The following is a 22,971-nucleotide window of genomic DNA, read 5'->3' on the forward strand; positions in this document are numbered from 1 at the left end:
GGGAAGCAAAATCCGTTTTCCCAGGCCAAAGGTAAAGGCTTATTGTTTGGGGGTGGAAGTTAACAAGAGAAATATCTCTACACATGGATTAGGGGCTTCAGACCATCTTAGGCCCAGGATTCTATACAACTCCATTCGAGGTGGATGATCATTGGAGATGCGACCAGAAGCTCTCTTGCTTTCAAGAACTTCTACAGGTACAAAGTAGGTGTTGGCTCCCACCACAAAGAGAGTAGGTGCATTGAGGGCCAGACAACCACGGTCTTCTGAGGACTGAGTACGGAGCAGGAGAACAGTGGACAGCCCCTGCCCTTCACCACTTGCTTAGTGGACAGCAAGTAACAGGAGCAGCAGAGTAAAGGCTGAAAGCGGGGAAAGAGTGTGGAGAGAGCCCCTCTGTCCTGCAGGCGTGCAGGGAAGCGAAGAGTGGGAAACATACCCAGAAGAATCCCATCAACCAATCCCCCACCCTAAGCACAAGTCATCATCACAGGACTTCGAAGGCTGTGGAGAACAGAGGGAAATTATATCAGCTCAAAAAACCCAACTCCACTCAGCATTCAATTAGATTGAATCACATCCCCTCACTGACAAACAGGAAAGCCATTCCCATGTCTCTGTGTGATTACTTTTTTCTTTAAATCCTGTCATTCCTCAAATAATGCCTCATGTTCAAAACAAAAGGAGAAATATGAAAAACCAAGGAAAAAGAATTGTTTAAACTCAAAGTAATAGAAAGAACCGGATTCAGAACTGACCAATGTGTTGGAAATATTAAACACAAACTTCAAAATAACTGTGATGAATATGTCAGAAGAGCTAGTGTAAACAGTGGGCAGCATGCCTGAATGAACAGGAGACTTCTGTAAAGAGGTGAAAATTATAAGAAAAGACAAATGAGAATTCTAGAAACTAATAAATAAGTAAATGAGACAGACAGAAGTAAATGACTGATGGGTTAATCAGTAGACTTAATCACCACTGAGGAAAGAATCAGTGATTCTGAAGAGGGATCAACAAAAAATACCCAAACTGAGAAGCTAAAAAATATTAAACAGAATAGAGCATCCAGGAGGTGGTAGAAAATATCAAACAGTCTATCGGGCATGTAATTAGAGTCCCACAGGAAGAGAGAGACCTGGAGAAGAAAAAAGTAATCAAAGAGAAAATGGCCAGAAGTAACTATAAAAAATCTAGATATATAAACATTTTATTAAAACTGCTGAAAACCAAATAATAATAATTATTATTATTATTACAAAATCTTATAAGAAAAAGAGACACATTACATTCAGAGAAAAAAAGATAAGAATTAGAACTGACCAATCTTCAGAAAATATGCCAAGAGATAGTAGAGGGACATTTTTACATAATAAAATAAAAAATTAGCCCAGAATATAACTCTGATAAAAATATATTTCAAAAAATAAATTAGAATTAAAGATTTAATCAGAAAATCAAAAGCTGAGAGAATCAATTTTCAGGAGACCTCTGTTACAAGAAACATTAAAGGCAGTAGTATAATGAGAGATAGAACTTTGGATCTATTAAACAAAAAGAAGTCTTTAAACAGTAAAATAAAAGAGACATATAAAAGTGGTCTTAATCAATCTAAAATATAATAGATCATCTAAAGCAACATTATGCTCAGTGTATCAGTTTAACATACATAAAAGTAAAATTTATAGTGACCCTAAATGGATGATGGCATTGAAGAATTAGAATGTATAGTGGTTTTGGTTCTTATATGTGAAGTGATATAATAATGTTTGAAAATAGACTGTGTGACAGTAAGGGTACAACCGGAGAGGCTGAACCAGTAGGTTAAATATGTATCAGGTATATATTTAAGGGATATATTGAAAGCACTTGGCTTACATAATCATGGGGGCTGAACAAACAAGTACAGAGTGTAAGCTGTGGGCAGCCCTTAGGCGGGGACGGCCACCAGGAAGTGCGGACCATGAGCCGACTAAAAGCATAGGAAGGGTCTGAATTTGTTTCCTGGACCTGGATCTGTCATTGTCTCTGCGGAATGCCTCCGCCCTGCTTTTGATGCATTCCAGCTGATTAACTTCCATCTACTCAGGATAACCTCCCCAACAAAAAGTCGACAGATGTGGGACAGTAATTACATCAGCACCTAGATTAATGTCTGAATAACTGGGGGCTGTAGCCTAACCAAGTTGATACATAAAACAGCCGTCACTGGCCGTAATAAACATGTAGATTTTAAAACTTATTGCAACCACTATAAATTTACAAGCATATAGATAAGCCAATGTAAGATTAATTGAAATTAAAAATAATCCAAAAGCAGACAGAAACAGAGAAAAAAGAACAATCATTTGTTAATGGAAGTAATAGAAGTTACATGGCTCAAGTGTTTTTCAAAATTCAGCAGTATTGTGTGAATTTTACCAATGTAGATTGTACTTCATTAAACTTGATGCTACCCCACCAGCAAAAAAACAAAAACAAACAAAAAAAACTTGTGACCATTCCTTGGTCAAACTATTTGCTGTCCATGCAGCATTTTTCAAATTCTGACTTTTAGTCAATTAGTGCATTATTAAATCAGTTTAATAGGGTATGACCAACAATTCTTTGTATTTTCACAAAAGAAAATTAGATGATACCAGCACATACAATATAAGTGTTAACTGTTTGGGGACCCCTGTGTTTTGTCACACACTTATATGTGAGTACCAGTGGCAATATAAATTATCCTTCCTATTCTAGCTTTTGACAAAAAATATGAAAGCCACCAAGCTAATAGCTTCTCAGAAAATTAATGGATTAAAACTGTTTTTTTAAAAGCATTAAATAGAAATTCTTGAATTGAAATATACATAGTTAAAATGAAATATTTACAGGATACCCTCAAAAGCAGATTGGGAATTGCAAAAAGGGAGGGAAAAAAATTATACCTGAATACAGAAAGTATCCAGACTGAAAAACACAGAGAAAAACAGACAGGAAAAAAATTGAAAGAGGCTTGTGACTTGTGGGATTAAAAAAGATGTAAGATCCATTAGTCCCAGAAGAAGAGGAAAGACACAATGAGAGAAAACAACAACATATATTTGAAGTGTACTTAGCAATTGGTAGTTCACAAAACTAAGACTGAAGAAGCTCTATGGAAAGATGAAATGGAGACGTAGTGGGGAAGTGTAAGGGAAGTGATCAATGTATGCAGGAGGATAGTTCAGGGAGCACGTTTTCCCCAATATTAACTAATCTAACTGATGAACGCCATGGACTCTTTTATTGGAATAGCTCTGCACAATTACCTGAAAGTAATGAGGGCCTGCATTTTGAGTGGTTGGGGGAATTGCTATAAGTATGACTTGGAAGTATGCGTTTTATAATTCTTAACTTTTGAGTCAGGTGCAAGTATTAAGTACTATTTCAATTGTAGTAATAGCTTTAAAGCAGCCGACTTGGAGCATCATCCCCAAAAATTGTTCTTCAGTAAAATATGCAATACAATATAAAGCAACTGTTAAACAACTAACATAAAAATACTAAGACAAAACAGCAAAAAATAAATGCTATTGTGGGCCACAGTAAATGTTTAAGCAATTTTATTACAGGAGAATAGAAGGGTTTCCTGTTAGAGTATCTCAGTTTATAAAATTGGATTGCAATGGGAAAATTCTTGGTGCTAGTTTTAAAGAAAACCAAAGAAGCTGCTTGAGTGTGTGGCATTTTTGTTGCCATTCTTATTGACATAAAACTGATGTTTCAACAAATACGGATTTTCAAAGAGATCCTAAGTGCTGGATTCAGTGTTGCATAAAGAGAATCTTAAAAACTCAGTATTTTTCAATAAATTTTTTTTAATCTGAGTATTAATATTGAATATACAAAAATTTTCCCCCGATTTGTATTGCTTGCTACTGAATTTTAATGAGAATGTTTAACATCAATATTTGCTAGAGTTTTTTTTCCTCTTTTCAATTCTTCACAGCAAGTGGAAAGCAAGTAAGCAGACGAAGTCTTTATGGCCATCTTCAAATTGATAATCTTTCAAACTGTTTTCAATAATCTTTATATTATATCATCATTCTTCAATTTGTTGTAGGTGCAGGTCACAATATGAGTTTTGAAGGAAAGCTTTTCCAAGTTCCTTTTGATTCCTCCATAATAACATATCTTGAAAAGATCCTGAATTACATATTATATTGGATGGATTAATAGTTACATTTGATTATGTCATAAATCTGCATGTTTAAAATTCTACATCATATACAGCCATTGGGGCTATTTTGTATAAGGTTGCGTTCTCCTCTTTATGTGGGAAGATATTAGTTTTATAACTCAGAACAAGAAGCTGGACTAGTCTTTCACTTTATATCATCATGTTGCTCGCAAAGAAAGAATACTTTACAGAGCTGAATTCACTGTTGAATGTGACAGTAGTCTTAATTTCTTGTTAATATTTATTTTCTACCCAGGAACATTTGTCATCCAGGTGACAGCATGGGATGCTGATGATCCTGCCTGTGGCAATAATGCTCGTCTCCTATACAGTCTGCTTCTGGGTCAACCTTATTTCTCCATTGAACCAACGACAGGTATTTCTGAATGAGGAAAAGGGCATGATCCTAAAGTAGGCAAATGTCAGAGCAAAACTGATGAAGAGTAATTGCTTAGAAACATAAGCTTTAGTTGTTAAGAATTTCAGTTGCAAATGAAACACTTTATTCTATTAGAGCATCAATAACATGTTGTCCAGTATACCTAATGTTTCAATACGTATGTGTGTTTTAATTCCTGAACATTTAATTATTTTTAGTTTTTTAGCTGATTTTTATAAGATTGAGAGGTTGGACTTTCCACATACATAGCACAAATGAATTGGGGATGGGGTTTGAAATATATGTAAGAATTCTTACAAATCAATGAGAAAAAGACAGAAAACTCAATTTAAAAATATGGGGAATGACTTTTTACAAGTAATTGACAAAAGATGATAATCAGAAAGCCAGTAGATATTTAAAAATCCAGTAAACATACTAAAAATGCCCAATCCCATTAGTCATCAGGAAAATGCAAATTAAAACCACAATATGATGTATCTACACACCCAACTAGAGGGACTTGATGTTAAGCTTGAGTATAAAGGGAGGTATAGGAATTAGAATAAAGGATTCACTTACTGAAAAAAGAAGTTACATATTTTATGTAGTTTTGATTTGGATGCATACAATATTGATTTTTTTTCTTGCGTGGCTTCTATATTTGCATTAATCAATTGAATATTTTAAAAATGAATAAAACATATTTGTCTTCTTTTAAAAATGTCTTTTGAGAGCATAAGAATTATATGACATCAGTTATTTAACAAGTGTTGATCTTTGTGGTCAAAATAAAGATTAAATCCATATGAATACTGTCCTTAGGAGCTTATTATACTCAAGAAAGATGAAACATAAGTCTACAACTAACAGCCCAGGAATGTGGCAACTACCAAAGAAGTAAAGTTCTATTGTTGTTGATAGGAGGAAAAGATTATTTCCAGCTTGATGACATGAAAAGTTTTAAAGTAAAGTATTTTGTTGGGTCTTTAAACATTTCTTATCTATTCATTCCTTCATCCAATATTAAGCATCAGCCTTTCTCAATCATGGTTTCTTGAGAGAATTGTGTTCTGCAGAATATGATAGAGTGACTGTGTTGTTGTTTATCCCAAGGATGGTACATGGTGTGAATTATTCCAGATGCACAAGACAAGAGTGATTTTACTACAAGCAGTGGATTACTTAACACTTCAGACTTATCAGGCTTTAATTCCCTCACAGAATCTCGGCTGAGAAGGGCTCAGTATGTTTCAGTCATTACACAACATACAGGTTATAGCAGCATAAAATTACAACATTAACAAAAGAAAGTGGAAAAGAAAACAAGAAAGATAAATTCTTCTCTCTTGGAACCTACAGATAGATATCAATCATGTGAATATAACAAAAAAGAGAATTTAAACTTCTGAGTACTTATGAAGTGAAACAAACATGTGCAGGAGGAGAGAGGTGAGGGTCCGATAGATTGAGTATCAGGACAGAGTACACTGAGTCTCGGAGGTGAGCCTGTGGCCAAGGCGAAGGAAGAGGGGAAGCGTATTCCACGTTATGGAAGAATGGATGGGAAGTCCTTGAGGGTAGAAAGTGTTTAAGCTCTTTAGGTGAACTCAGGCCAGTGTGGAGAAGCACAGAAGAGGAGAGTGGACAGTGGGCTGTCTGATGAGACCAGACCTTAAAACCACATTAAGCATTGTCTTTTCCCCACCTCTCCCTGGCTTCTTAAATTTGTTGGGCAAGTTAGCTAAAATTTGCAATTTCTTTGATGGAGGAGAGGAGGAATGGGCAATGAGAGAACACGAACGAGAGCCAGAACACTGAAGTGGTAAGTTTGGGGGTGTATAAGAGGATCTGGGAATATATATCCTTTGTTGAATCTGAACAAAGAAAAGCTGAAAATAAAATAAGCCAAGTTCTTCGAGGCCCTGATACGTGGGGAGCAAAGGCCCCTAGATTCCTCTCAACCACCATGTGGCTTATCTGTACAGCTTTGGATATATGTTCCCAGGACCCCTAATACTAATCTCCTTGGCTAGTACACAGCACTATTCTCTCCTGAGTCACACATCAGGAGATGTTGGCAGCATCTGACCAAAGGTATTTGATGGTTTGTATATTGATTCATGTAGTAGATTATAATTGTGAGATACTTTAGTCTACAATTAAAACTCCCTTCACAATATGTGCCAATTTAGTTATTTATTTATTTATTTTACTACCACTTCACAATTTGTTTCATGATTGTTCTTTCCCAGACACATTTGGGACTGGTCATTCTCTGTCTTGTATTTATGTGATCCCCAAATGTTTAAGACTGCTTCCCCTTGCCCTGTGCACCTATCTTAAATTCTTCTCAGTTCCTTTTCATTAATAATTTATTTTACTAAATAATTTCATAGAAAGAGGGCATTTATCACATTTATCACAGTCTAACTTGAGTTTGAGTTATTTATACACATATCATAACATATTATAATATAAACATATACAATATGCATATATTGGTGTAGATATGAATAACTGTGTGTCAAAAGCCAGGTCTTCTTCATATCTGTTGACTCAAAGTAGACTTTAACATCATAGGTGCACAATATTTTGTTGAATAAAATTGGTATTATAATCTATACATTACCCTTAATAGACTTACTTCTTCAGGATTTGGAAGAAAAGTGTTAATTGTAGCAAACTGATGTCATGTTAGAAATGATAGCAGAAAGTAGGTTGAATTCCTCCTTTTTGCCTGTGTATTATCTTAATATATTTTTTATTAATGGGCTATCAGAATTTTTAATACTGCAGTGACCACTGCAGACTGTGGGAATCCCATAGGCAGATTTTTTGTTTGATTTATTGTCATTATTATTATTATTATTATTACTATTACTATTATTTTCTCTAGGACAGTGTCTGGCACAGTGTGTTGGCTCACCATATGTCAAAAGAATAATCATGTGGTTGAATGCTTAATGAGAATTTAACCTAACTAGTGAAGTGTCATGGTTAATAATGGTATAATAATTGGAGTTTTATTATATTTTTAAAGGAGTCATAAGAATATCTTCTAAAATGGATAGAGAACTGGAAGATCAGTATTGGGTAATTATTCAAGCTAAAGACCTGATTGGCCAGCCTGGAGGACTGTCTGGAACAACAAGTGTATTAATTAAACTTTCTGATATTAACGACAATAAGCCTGTATTTAAAGAAAGTAAGTGAAAACATCCTGAATTTTCATTATAATGTAAGTGTGTGGAGTATGTGCAGTTGTTGGAGTTTGCATTTGTAAAAACACTGCAACTCTACTAGAATTACGTAAAATAAATTTGTGGTCTGATTTCTTCTATGGTATAAATATTTTCGTTAGTATGAAAAGTCAAATACAAATTAAAGAGTAATGTATTTGTTCTCTATTGCTGTCATAACAAATCCCTACAAACTTTGTAGCTTAAAGAAACAAAACTTAATGATATTATAGAAACCAGTACATGTCTCACCAGGCTAAGATCAGGGTATCTGCAGGACTGTGTTCCTTTTTGGAGGCCTTAAAGGAGAATCCATTTTCTTGCTCATTTGGGTGTTGGCAGAGTTCAGTTCCTGGGGGTTGCCGCCTGTTAGTTACCTTTGAGACACCCACACCTCCTGCCTCCAACATTTTTGAATCATCAGGGGCATCAAATCCTTTTCACATAACCATCTCTTGACCCACGTTTCTGCCTCTTCTTTCATTTTTAAGAAATCATGTGATTAGATTGTGCCCCTTCGTAACATATTCACAGATTCCAGTGGGATAAGGACATGGATATTTTGGGGAGTCATTCTTCTGTCACAAGTAATGATTTTAAATGATTATCTTAATTTTTTTTTTTTTTTTTTTTTTTGGTAGCAAGAATTGGCACATCTGCTTTGAGAAATTAAGTAATAGATACAAATTAAAATCACATGGTGTGCTTCATAAGGAAATATTTTTTAGGAGGACCTTTATTTTGTGTGTGTGTGTGGGGGGGGGGGGGTTGTGTCTTGTCTTTTTAAAGCTTAAAAGCATTTCCAGAAAACACGAACAATTTTCATGATATGTGGGAAATTTGATAGGCACGCGACAAAGAAAGGAGCAGCTCAAAATTAAATATAGCAATTCTCAACCACAGCATGATTTCTCAATTAACTTAAGGAAGCAAAACTATCATCTCATTGTTTTTCTTCTCCTTTTCTTATTCCCCACCTCATGACCCAAATGAAATGCCATCTTCACTGATTCCCTTCGGGTAGAATAACCTATGTATAAGCATAGACAGTTGGAATCAAGAAATTTTGGTTTCAAATTCCATGTTTTCCACTCATTAAATCATTAAATGTATAAACTTGAGGATATATTTACATATACATAAGCACACATATCAAACACGTGTCTGTGCATTCACATGTGTAAATGCATATAGACACATGCATACATGTCTGTATGTGTATGCATGTGTGTGGGAGGGGAGTGTTTGTGTATGTGTGCATATCCATCTAAATGGTGCAAACACTACTCATCCAATTAATGCCAGGCCCAGGGTTTTAAAATCCTCTTTCTTTTCAAGAAATATTAGAACTTTTTTCTCTGTGTTCTCATCTAATTTTAAATTTCATTAGATTAAAAAATATGGTCATTCCTCTATGGTTCAATAAAACAGCTCCTTTTGGGGCGGAATTTAGCCAGTGGGGAAGTAATTCGTGAGTCCTCTTTCTGTGTAATGAAATATATTATGTATGCAACTCTCTCTACAACATGACTCTGGCCTCCCAAAGGAAGAATAAAATGTCTAATTTGAAATACCTGGTACTTTTTTTACAAGTTTTACACAGATTAGGGTTAAATAGCCATCAGAAGTATCTGGAAGTTAGGAGAAATTCCAAGGAAACTTGATGAGACAAATGAATTAGTTTAAACTCTCTTAGTTACCCAGAATCCTCATCTAAGGTAATTGCATTGCTACCTTCAGTCACATTTGACTGTGGGTGAATGTGGTTTTAGTGCCATAAGCTACCTGACTCTTCAAAATTATTTTCCCTCACATCACTCCAGAAATGTGCAAATATATGTGCTGGGCATTCTTCCTAAACAGCAACATGCTTGCTTTCTCTGGTTCGTGTTGCTTTTCCTTACAGAAATCCCAGATCCCTCCTTTCAATTTAAATATTCACTACATTCCCCTTCTGCGTGTACAACATTCCCTACCTTCTCACTTAATCAAGGATATTACTCAAACAATCCTTCCCTTCCCTTGACTTCTCAATTTCCCTCAATGCTGATTCATTGCTATTATATTCCAAAAATGGAGTGTTTTTGAATACTCTTGTAAAAATGAGAGAAAATAAGCTTTCTTGACTCCACTTTCATATCCAGCTAATAAGGCTTCAGTTCTTTCTATTGTTTCCGAGCAACTTTCTTAAAGTGCTATCAAAACTCATTGTCTTAAATTATTCTCTCTTCACATTCTCTTGAACGCACTTAATTCAGGTTTCATCCACACTACTTGTCCAAACTGATCTGGGCAATTTCTTCTATAATCTACATGTAACTAGATCCAACGGCCAATCCTCAGTTCTTGTATAGTTTGATTTCTGAGCAGAATTTGACACAGTTGATCACTATCTCCTTGAAACACTCAATTGACCATTCTCACTTTGTTTTGCTCTATTTCACTGGTCATTTTATTTTCCATCTTCTGTGCTAGTTTCTCTTCATCTTCTGTACTTTAAATGTTAGCATATTTCTGAGAATAGGCTTGGACTTCCTGGCTCTCCCTTTTACTTTCACTTCTTTATTTGATGGTCTCATGCAGCCACATGGCTTTGAATACTACCTCTGTACTGAATACTTGTGAAAATATATCTCCAATCTGGATTTCTATAATTCCACAGGTATACCCAAACATTTACTTAACATCTTTGTTTATATATGTTACACACCTTTAAAATTTAGTTTACACTTCAATGAGCTCCCAATCTTGGCTGTCTCCTCCTCTAAACCATCTCTTTCTACAGATTTTTCCATCTCATGCAAAGCAAATCTAGGCTCCAGGTTGCTGAAATCAAATTCCCATTCACTTTTAAACACCACCATGTGTGAAGAATGATTAATTAATTAATAAATGATCAATTAATGATCCAAATCAGATTGCACAGGTCAAATCCAAGCCAGTTCTAATTTCTACCCAAGACTGAATTGATAATAAGGTCTGAACAATTCCTGACAGTTTCTGATTTTCATTATCCTGTTAGCAAATAACCAACACACACACACACTTGCCTTCCGATAATGCAAAATTATTTTGTTTGAAGGTTTAGAATCATCTTTTCCTCTTTTTATCTCTCACACCTAAAATTCATTCCTCTGCGGATCCAGCTTTAGTGATCTTGTTAAAATGAAGTCATATCATGTCACTTCACTGTCTGTCTGTCTCACCCAGAGAAAAAGTCACAGTCTTTACTGGAGACCTTACATGGCCCTAAATGACCTGCCACCATCCAATCCTGTCTCATCACCACTCTGACCTCATCTAAATACCATTCTACCCCTTGCTCTGTGAAAAGCCAGTACCTCCTGGCATTCTGTTTCCTCTGATTCTCCTTCCCTTACTCCAGTTCTTACCCAAAACTCAAATCCACAGGGAGGACTTTCTTGCCATCTTATAAAAAAATTTAGCCTCTTCGACCACAACACTATCTCAACTTATAACTCTCTTATTTAACTAGTTTATCATCTGCTTTATCTTCAAGAATGTGGGAAATTATTTTCTACATCTCATTTCATATTATATCCCTGGCCTCTAGAACAGGGCTTTGTGTAGGATTTGTATTAAAAAATACTTTTGAATGATTGGAAATTAACACAGACTAAATGTTGATATGGGGAAATGTGTTTGTTGTTTCTAATTTTGAAGGGCCATAGTTTCATATAAAGTCATAGTTTGCAGTCTAAAGCATCTGTTTTCAATTTATTGTAGTGTCGCTGTTTTCTTAAGATTAACTTGTCAATTTTTAATTTCTTTAATCAAATAAACAATTCTTTTAATTTTCTCATAAAGAAAGAAAAACTACTACAAATATGAACTGTCACTTCCATTTCTAAAATCAGTAAAATATTAATTTAACTTTTAAATGATATTTTTACCACAGGAAAAAAAAAAAAACAAATTCACAAGGCAATCTGTGAAATAACTTGCTATATGCTTCTAAGAGAACAAACTTTTTAAAAATTCCTGTTATATTTGCTCTTTTTTTTTAAATTCTAAGGAGTTTCATTCTTCAGGATATTGACATATATGATTATTTCCTACATTTTTGGCATTAATTATGAGTAATTTATTTAAGAAGAGTGGTATAGTTCTTCATGAGCAAATTACACCTGAACTATAAAAAAAGAAAGCTAATTTAATTTTATATGTATCAGTGTATTTCAGATATAACTGCCATTATTTTCTCATGACCATAACAATAGGGTCATCTGTGATTCCAACACGGTTTCCTTGCTCTGTTCACCTACCAACTCTGGTGGATCCATCTTTCTTTTCATTTCCGGTATGACTAATCTAATCCAGGTTCAGAACTTGAAAATCAAACCACTACTCGAACTCATCTATTTGCCTTTATTCTCTCATACTGTTAATTCATACTTTCTCTTATGGGTGAATTTAGGTATCAAGGAAAGCTTGAGTGAAATTGAAAAACACTTAACCAAATTTAATTTGGGATGGTTGAACGATACAATGAAAAAAAACAAATCTGTGAATGTTGAGAAGATGTGCTTAAGAATAGAAATTTAGAAATTATACATACTGGTGATGGACTTCATATATAGAATATACTTGAGAGAGGATAATAAATGTTCAGATGGGATATTAGAAAATATTCGCTTTTCACAAATAAAAGGAGAAAGAATATTTAAACAGAGATTTAGAACAAATGATTAGAAAGGGTGGGTATGGTTTTACCTACAGTCCGTAAATAAAGGGTGCTGTAACTGGGGGTTTCTTGTGTTAATATTCATACAAAATATCTTGAATTCTGTTTGTAAAGGTTTTTACCGCCTGTCTGTCTCTGAATCTGCACCCACTGGAACTTCTATAGGAAAAATCATGGCATTTGATAATGACATAGGAGAGAATGCAGAAATGGATTACAGTATTGAAGAAGATAATTCACAAACATTTGACATCATTACAAATAATGAGACCCAAGAAGGAATAGTTATATTAAAAAAGGTAGATAAATTAAAATGATTTTCTTTGAGAGCTTGCACAATTAAATCAGAAATATGCACAATTATTTTGTACAGCCAGTTAGTCTTTACTTCATTAAAATATTGAAATGAGAACTTGTGATTTATGATTTAGGGAGAAAAGGAGTTTAGAGGTTAGATATTTAGTTATTACACGATTTCTCTAATGATATGTAGAATAGCTGATTTTAAAAGGTTTCCAAACAAAAGACATTTTTTTAGAAGGTCTTGAATTCCAGGGAATGAATTCACAATTCCATAAGATATTTATGCTCAGAGAAGCCTGCTTTCAATCCTAAATGAAAAATATAATTGTTATTCTAAAACATGTTATATTAGATGTATAAATAACAATATATAAACAGGGATGTTATGAAACTGCTTAATTTTAGTATCACTCAGAGAGATCCATGTACATGAAGATTAAAACCTAACAAGCAAATGAGGCTTAATTTAATAACTAACGTTTTTTTCTAAATTATGCCTTGGCTTACTAAAGCCATTTCTTCTGTGTACACTGTTTTTCCTTGTAGAAAGTGGATTTTGAACACCGGAATCACTTTGGTATTAGAGCAAAAGTTAAAAACCTCCGTGTGGATGAGCAGCTCATGATATATCATGCTGAACCTTCCACCACCTTCATTAAGGTACAGGTACAAGATGCCGATGAACCACCTGTTTTCCTCCTCCCATATTATGTATTTGAAATTTTGGAAGAAAACCAATATGGATCATTTGTGGGCATCGTATCTGCCACAGATCCAGATCATCGGAATTCTCCTATCAGGTATGCCTGCAGTGTCAGCTAACGAGCATTAAAAAATGAGTTAAAGCAGCTTTGCTTGAATATAAACTGTCATGTGATTTTAAACAAGGAACATATCTATGTCTACATTTCTCTATATAGAACTTACCAAATTTGTAACAGTAAACAAGCAAGTACAAATAGAGAGTCTCAATGTTGGTAAGATGCAGTGAAACAGAAATTTGCCAACATGTGCAAGTACAAAATAGGCCCTCACTAACCAAGACTGTATTAATTTAGGAAAGAAAATGAGGAAAAAGAAGACCCAGATTACCTCAAGACAGAGCAGAAACAAAGTTGATCAAAATGTGCTTCATTTAAATATGATTTATTAAAAAGATATTCAATAATTGAGAACAGTTTTACAAGAGCCGTATAAAGGAGTAAAAATTACATAAGTAGAAATAAATAGAAATACAATAGAAATAAATTTATGGATTGAAATTAAATAAATATTTGTCATCTATTAAAATAGTCTTATTTTTAGTTACTATGTTTTGATTTATTTTTTGATTTTTTTTTATTTTTTTATTGTTTTGATTTATTTTTTTCAGTATTATAGATGCAATCAGGTGGGAGATAAACCAAGTCCAGAGAACTACATAAGCTTCCATGCATTCATTAAGATGCTGGCTATTGCTATGCTCTCTGGAGCAAAGTACAGAGAAGGAGGTCTATTAAATTTTTGAGACAGGGATGTTCCTGCTTTTCACTTGTAATTCCTATTCACAAAATACTGCCTTCCAATATGTAAATAGAATTCTTCTTTAGCTATAGTAGTTGAATATATTATTTTAATCCAATGAATCAATTATTTAGATTTTAAAAACAGTATATCTATAAACCCATTAATAGTTCTTGTGAAAATACCAGAGGGTAGAATTCTAAAAATGCTTTAATGAATTGAGGTGCTCATATCATCATTTATAATAATAGAATGTTGGAAGCAATGTAAATATCTAATCTTAAGGCAGTAGTTAAGAGAATGAATGATGAATAAATTTACAATGATGCTTATGAAACATAAAAACATGGCATGATTTTAAAGCAAAAAGCAGTATTAAAAAGGCTGTATGTCAACTACATATAAAAATACTGCTTATATATGAGAACACAGAGAAATGCATCCAAACATTAGAAGAGATTACATTTTATATAGTATTACCACTGATGGTTACATTTTTTTTCCTACCCAAGGAGATGATTTTCATTCGTATACTGAAATTAATTACTTCTAAAAATAATACAAGAATGCCTTCCAGAAGAACATCATTTAATGCCTTTTACAAACTTTCCTTCATTTAGAAGTACCTTTTAAATAAGATTATTTTTCATACATTTCTTAGGATCACTGATAATTTGCAAGTTGTAGTATAGCTTGATTTAGCAAATGTTCAAAATATAAGATGAAAACAAAATTAAATTCACATGAAAATATCACTTGAGCACATTTCATTTTTATTTCTTGTAAGCAAAAGGTCTAGAAAATGTTTGAAAACAAAATGCAAAATGATGATTTCAATTTGCATTTTAATTTGATAATATCTCTTTGCCAGTACTCCCACTGTAATAAGACCCATGGAAACCAAAGGAAATGAGTAGGACAGTTTTCCCCAGGTATATTCGGTTGTTTGGGGGAGGCTCATGGACACATAATAAACAAAAGCAAATTGTACCTAGAGTCACATAATTCATATAACTTAGCGTTTCCTTCTGAATACGAATTACTTAGTATTTCTGGAAAGGTAGGATTCCCATGTTCAGTTTCAGCATATATGGGTGAGCTAAAAAAACTGGCTTAAAATATTCTTGACATTGTTAAGGGCAGCCAATCTTGAGAAGTAAGATATGCTTGGATATAAATTATAATAATAAAGTATGTGGCAAATACTTAAGAAAAGACTGGGTGCAGATATGAAGGAAGAGTGTAATATTTAGACCTGGAAGTGAGGTGATAACAATTATTAGATGAAGCCTAGTGTGTCAGGAATTAGAGGAACCCAGAGACTATCTCTAATACCAATTCCATCATAAAATAATGAGGATTTTCATAAGGAATTTCCCTTAATGTTTTTGTTTTATCTCTATGTTTATGTTGTACCATTATATTTAGTTTCCAAGTACCTGAAATGTTGTACCTGCATGATTCAGCCTTTTGGCCTTATTGAAATTTCCTTTTTAATTAAGCCTATAGTCAAATTTTGAAATATTTTGTGAATGTGAGAAATGCCATGTATTATTTTCTGTTAGAAAGAAGAGTAAATTAAACCCAAAGCAAGCACAAAACAAGGAAATAATAATTATTAGAGCAGAAAGCAATGAAAATGAGAACAATAAACAAAATGACACCAAAAGTTGGCTCTTTCAAAACACCAATACAGTTGATAAATCTCTAGGCAGATAGGCCAAGAAATTTAATTGGGAGAAAAAAAAAAACAAAAACAAAGAAAACACTGTTGCTATGTGATGATTACTTTTCTGATTTTCAAGTCTCCTAATCTAAAAATAAAGTAAAAGGGATATATATACACACACATTTAATTTCATGACAAATTACATTAAGTTCAAGGAGATTTCATCTGATGAGCGTGGAACAGAGGAAAAACTATTCAAATGGCCAGAATTGGTGTTTCTAGAAGAGGCTAAGGAAGGAATTATGTATTGCACACCAGTACTAATATAACAGTAAGCTGTAAAGCTTTCCCGTTCTTCCTAGAGGCCTATCCCTGTTTTTATTTGTAATTTTTTCAGTGGAAGCTGAACCTGCTTATTGGGACTTGCTGCTGCTTCTACATTTCTCAAAAATACTTAATGAGGTAATAGAAACTATGACTTTCTATCCAAATTTTATTTGATACAATGTATTCATAGATGCAAGATAGTCTAAAAAATGTTTAATACAGAATAACTGGTAAAATAGTGTTTCTTTTGTTGTTAAATTTCTTAAGTAGGAAATGTAGCCGCTTCTGGATATTTATTCAGATTGCTTGTAAGTGTTTAAAAAAGAGTAAAGTAAAAACTGAACTCCTCTAAACCTGAATTTTCTCTGATATCTATTTTAATCCTCCACTGAACTCCATGCTACAAATTAATAAGATATTTTTAGATACCTGTCAATTCAAGATTAAAATATTCTCGTCTTACACCACATAATTATGGCAAACCTCATTGATGTCTCATCAAAGTCATCAGAAATACGCATGCATGAGAATCCATCACTGAACCTGAGTTATTCCTTTTTAGTTTTTATTATTAACCATTTGCAAGCAGATGTGACTTGCTGAGTACTTCAAAGGCTTCTTTCATCGTGGAATATGAGATGATTTTCCAGGCATTTGCACAAGTGAATTTTGTGACCTGGCTTCTTTATATGTATGATCTAAGAAGACTTTAAATCTACTATCCTTTACTTTTGGGATAAGAATGGAGTGCTAATGCCTCCTCATTTAGCTGGTGGGGCAGTTGGGGAGAGACAACCCTGTACATACACACACATATATACATACATATATTTAACATATATGCAATATACATATATATTTGTATTTACATTTAACATTTTCCTAAAAACATGAAAAGCCCATCTGCTCTATAACGGATTTTTTTTTTATTAAATACTATCAGATGGTCCTCTTTGTACAAATAAAAACACACTTTTTTTAATACATCAGCCGTTGTTAATTTAGCAAGAACTATGTGCATAGGAAAGAGATTAGTAATGTTTTAGGTTGAGAATATGTTTTACTTTGCTTCAGAGTAACATAAAAATTTTACAAGCATTTTTATCCCTACTTATTTGTACTTATCTTCACTTTGCAAATGGCATTTTACAATTTATTATTTTTAAAAAATATTTTTATTAAGTATTTTAAGCTTGTGACACTAGCAACAAAATCAATAAGACAAGTAGGGATAAATCTAACAAAATTTATTTAAGATATTTATGGAAAAAAACATAAAACTTTATAAAAGTTGTAAAAAGATGACCAAAATAAATGGGAGAATAAATTCTGTTTATGCAGAAGAAGACGATCTTCCTGCATGCATTAATCATAAATTCAATACAGTTCCAATCACTATTTAAACAGGGTTTTAATAAAATTTCACCATCCTACCATTATATTAATATGGAAGGTTAAGGCTCTACACTAAAAGAACTTATGATCTAATTGATTTAAAGTCATTTGCATGTGAAAATAAAATTAAACAATTCAAGAGTAAGTGATAAGTTTTTAATGAATGGTATCAGAAATGAAAGCTATAGTCATTCTAGAAAAGAATTTGCACCTAAGTTAGTCCAGGAAAGATGTTTTCATAGATTAAAATTGGGTCTGGAATTTGGAATAAAATTGGAATAGACAAGAAAAGAAAAATAAGCCATTTCTGAAAGGTGAAATACCTGAGCAAGCCACAGACACATTATATAGCTTGGTCAGGAACACAAAACTAGCTCTTAAGAGCAAGAGAGGGATAGAACCCAGGGCTTATTTCTGCACAGTTAGACATCTCAGTGTTCAAGCTCCAGCCATGGGGAAACTAAAGTGACCTAACTTTCAGAAAACCAAGGTGCACAGCAATTTGTGGTGTGGAAAGTATTTCTGGGGCAGTCATCCAAAGGTTAGAGTTTGAAAACTAGAGAGTAAATATGAAAAATATTACGGTCCAAACTATGCATGTCCTTAAATACTAGGAAGAAGAATTTGGACTTCATTCTAAAAGCAAAAACTTAGTAAAAATGTATCTCATATAAAAGCTTTACAAAGAATGTATAGTACTGATTAAGAATCTGTAGCATCCTAACTGTAAATAAAGGACAGCACGATATCCTCCAAAGCATACTAGTCTATGACTCATTATCACATGTAAATTAACAAAACCCCATCTGGAACTAGTAAAGGAGAAATAACCAGTAAAGAGTAAATTGAGTTAACTTCCATCTACACTGACAAAGCATCATAGTTATAGCTCTTCCATGACTAATATCCAATCTTTTTTTTTTAACAAACAGTTTTATTTTCATACCATACGATCCATCCAAAGTGTACAGAGGTTCTCAATATAATCATGGTTGGGCATTTATCACCACAATCAATTAGAAAATATTATGATTGCTCAAAAAAAAAATCCAATACTCCCTATACTCCCCTATTATTGAGACTTAGCATTGGTATAGTACCTTTGTTACAATTGATTCAAGAATGATACAGTGTTACTGTTAACCATAGTCTACATTAGTTGCATTTTCCCCCATATACCACCCTGTTATTAACAGCATATAATAGTGACATACATTTGTTCTCGTTCATGTGAGAATATTCTTATATTTGTAAAGTTAACCACAGTCATCATCTACAACAGGGTTCACTATGTTATACAGTCCCATGTTTAATCCTCTAGCTTTCCTTCTAGGGACATACATAACACTAAGCTTCCCCTTTCAACCATAATCTCACCCACAATTCAGTGGTATTAATTACCCTTACAGTAATGTGCTACCTCACCTCTATCCATTTCCAAAAATTTATAATCAACCTTATTAAAAATTCTGTACACATTAAGCATCAGCTCCCCATTCTCCAATCCCCATTCTATCTCCTGGTAACCTATACACTAGATTTTAGCTCCAAGAGTTTGTTCATTAAAATTAGTTCATATTAGTAAGACCATACAATATTTGTCCTTTTGTATCTGGCTTAATTTACTCAAACTTAATATTCTCGAGGTTCATCCATGTGGTCGCAAGCATCAGAACTTCACTTCTTCTTATAGCTGAATAATATTCTATCATTTGTATATACCACATTGTGTTTATCTGTTTCTCAGTTGATGGGCACTTGGGTTGTTTCCACCTTTTGGCAATTGTGAATAATGCCACTATGAACATTGGTAGGCAAATGTCTGTTTGTGTCCTTGCTTTAAGTTCTGCGTATATACCTAGTAGCATGATTGACAGAGCACATGGCAGTCCTACACTTAGCTTCCCGAGGAACCACCAAACCTTCTTCCACAGCGCTGCACCATTTTACATTCCCAACAGCAGTGAATTAGTATTCCTATTTCTCCACAGCCTCTCCAACACTTTTAGTTTTCTATTTGTGTTTTTTGTTTGTTTGTTTTTATGATGGCCATTCTAGTAGGTGTGAAATGATATCTCATTGTGGTTTTGATTTGCATTTTCCTAATAACTAGTGATTTTGAGCATCTTTTCATGTGTTTTTTTAACCATTTGTATTTCCTCTTTGGAAAAGTGTCTCACCAGGTCTTTTGTCCATTTTTTTAATTGGGTTGTTTGTCTTATCATTGAGTTGTAGGGTTTCTTTATATATACTGGATATTAAACCCTTATCAGATATATGGTTTCCAAATATTTTCTCCCATTGAGTAGGCTGCCTTTTCACTTGCTTGTCAAAGTCCTTTGAAGCACAAAAGTATTTAATTTTGAGGAGGTACCATTTATCTATTTCTTCTTTCATTGCTTGTGCTTTAGGTATAAGGTCTAGGAAAGCACCACCTACCACCAGATCTTGAAGATGCTTCCCTACATTTTCTTCTAGGAGTTTTATGGTCCTAGCTCTTACATTTAAGTCTTCAATCCATTTTGAGTTCATTTTTGTGCAAGGTGCGTGGTAAGGGTCCTCTTGCTGTTGAAGAGACCGTTCCATCCCAGTTAAGAGGCTTTGGCAGTCTTGTCAAAAACCAGTTGACTATATATGTGAGGGTTGCCATTTATTTTTAGCCAATTCATTCGCCTGTTAAACTTCTCTGTTAGTGATGAGAATGGGTGATGCTTATAGACTTAGCATACAATTTAACACTGAAACCTATATATAATGCATTAAATGCATTAATGTATCTTTTTGAAAATTTTTCAGCATACCATTAACTATGTAGAGCATACTTTTAATAATTTGTCTTCTTGTTAAAAAGAGCTTATTGCATCATTGTTAAATGATAACAGTAAAGAATGCTTTCCTTTTGGTGCAGGTACACTGTTACCAGAAGCAAATTGTTCAATATTGATGACAATGGCACAATCATTACAACTAACCTTCTTGACCGGGAGATTAGTGCTTGGTACAACCTGAGTATTACAGCCACAGAAAAATGTACGTACTCATTTGTGAACCACACATTGACTCATAATATTTTTTAAATCATTTAATACTCTAGAAAGTATGGACCAAATTGAGCTTCAAATATTGTTGGAATTAGTAGGGAGAAATGACATATTACATGTATATTCATGTACATGTTAATTTATTTTATTATTTTAAGTGAACAATTTCTGCTCACTCTTATTGCAGCTTGTTTATATGCTTGCACACTAAATACATTTTTAGAAAGTTTTTCTTACTATGACAATAAGCCATGTTTATGCAAAAAGTAAATCATAGAAAACCTGGGGAAATACAAAGAATAAAACAAAAATTATCTGAAATATAAAACCCATTTCTCATGTGGTAAGTTGTCCTCAATATTTTTTGTGGTTATATATTCATAAATCCCATTAAAATGGGATATATATTTTGCAAGTTTATTTTGTAACTGAGCAGTATTTCACATGCATTCTCAATGGGTTCCTTTCGAAATGATGAGTTTAATGTAACAAAGAAAATCATGTGATTTTTCCAAAAACCATATTTACACTGAAAGATAGCTATGGGTGGAAAGAAGTTATGTTACTGATTTCATAGGAATTGTATCCTTAGAGCAAAAATTTCTATTAAGAGAAGTGCTTAATTAATTCTATACTTTGTTTTACTGCTATGGAAATAGAAGTGAAAATGTTGACTGGAAATTAAAATTTTAAATAAATTAAAATCAACTGGGAATTTTGTACCATTTAACCATAATCAGGTAAGACTGACTTTATAGGTTCATGAGGGGATTATTCTAGAAATCAAACACAGAATGGCTGCGCCTGATTTTATTTTTAGGATAAAGTACACATTAGCAGAAAGGTGACACACCCCAATGTAGGCAGTTTAATACTGAGACATTTAAAAGTAATCATATTTCAGTATAATTATGTGGGTAACATATGAAGGTATCAAACAACATACTTTCACTGGTTATCTGTACATCACAAAATCAAGTAATGCATTTTCCATTTAAACATAGTTTCAGGTATGCTCATGGTCAAATCTTCAATGAGTAGTGATCAGTTTATTTTTTAGAGCAAGCAGAGGATTCCTTTTTTACATTATAAAAATAGTTAAAATCATCTGGATTTACCACGTGGATATTGTCTTGAAAATTATCAAGCAATCAATTATTCAGTTGGTCATATCAATTCTCACCTAAAAGAATAGATAAAAGACAATAAAAAAGGTTACCAAAATCTTCCCTGTTATTTAGTCAACTGATTTAGTGCATTGTAGTAAAGGATTACATTTGAGAATATGAAGTATACTAGAATGCCTTTCACATAGCTGATTTTGCATATCAGTTTCGATAATCTTGTTTGCTTGCCTGGCTTTTTAATTGAAAGCCTTTAAACATGTATCTGTCTCATTCCTCACTTTGATGGGCAGTTGTCAGGTGATGGAGTGCGGTGGAGTGGACAGCATCTCTCACATATTTTTCTACATACATTCAATAGCTTTATGGCAACACTGCAGGATAACTTTGGTCTGGGTTTTGAATTTTCCTTTTGACAAACAACAAAGGATGGAGGAGCAAATGTTAACAATATAATAAATGTCTCCTACAACAGAAGAAATGCCAAGGCTTTCAGTGTTGAAAACCACAATGTTTATTCTAAATGCAGGAATCTTATTCATTGGGTATTTCTATGAACACACACACATATATGATGCCACTCTTTACAAAACTATTGAGAAAAATAACAAAATCAGTTCAAGGAAGACTGAACATCTTTGGAAAATATATTTGCCTAAAAATAACTTTTGGCTATAAAATGATCATGTTTTAATGAAGTTATATAAATTAATTTTGTACTTTAGTTTTATTTTATACATTAAGAGGATTCTTTGTAAGAAAATATTATTTTCACTAAATTGGATGTACTACAATGTGAGTTCATAGAAAGCAGAATCTCTAAAACATTGTGTGTATTCTTAGACACAAAATCAAATATTGTATGAATGAATAGAAAAAAGGATGAATGATAAGATAATTTAATTATGCTCTATCCTCTCAACTAGGATGAATAACTGTCAAGCTAGTTATTCAACATTTCTATGATGGTAGATTTCTGCAGAAACAATTTTTAATTTTTTCCTTTTAGTTTGTGTTCTTTTTAACAGTGAAAGTAAGTTGTAGTATAACAGAATATGTCAAGAACAATAACAAAATTC

The 22,971-nt window shown here is 33.3% G+C and overlaps 1 protein-coding gene across 2 annotated transcripts in view; it reads left to right on the forward strand.

The window, feature by feature from the left end:
- The window catches only part of CDH19 (cadherin 19), a 114,696-nt gene that overhangs the window by 48,023 nt on the left and 43,702 nt on the right, over positions 1–22,971 (forward strand). For both annotated transcript variants that reach the window (XM_037806338.1, XM_037806337.1), the window contains 5 exons: positions 4,461–4,580; positions 7,627–7,791; positions 12,645–12,829; positions 13,380–13,633; positions 20,636–20,757. In XM_037806338.1, the coding sequence (XP_037662266.1) occupies positions 4,461–4,580; positions 7,627–7,791; positions 12,645–12,829; positions 13,380–13,633; positions 20,636–20,757 (846 nt within the window). The remainder of the gene's footprint in view (positions 1–4,460; positions 4,581–7,626; positions 7,792–12,644; positions 12,830–13,379; positions 13,634–20,635; positions 20,758–22,971) is intronic.

The sequence above is a fragment of the Choloepus didactylus genome, chromosome 16, assembly GCF_015220235.1.
Source record: "Choloepus didactylus isolate mChoDid1 chromosome 16, mChoDid1.pri, whole genome shotgun sequence".
In the NCBI taxonomy this organism is placed as follows: domain Eukaryota; kingdom Metazoa; phylum Chordata; class Mammalia; order Pilosa; family Megalonychidae; genus Choloepus; species Choloepus didactylus.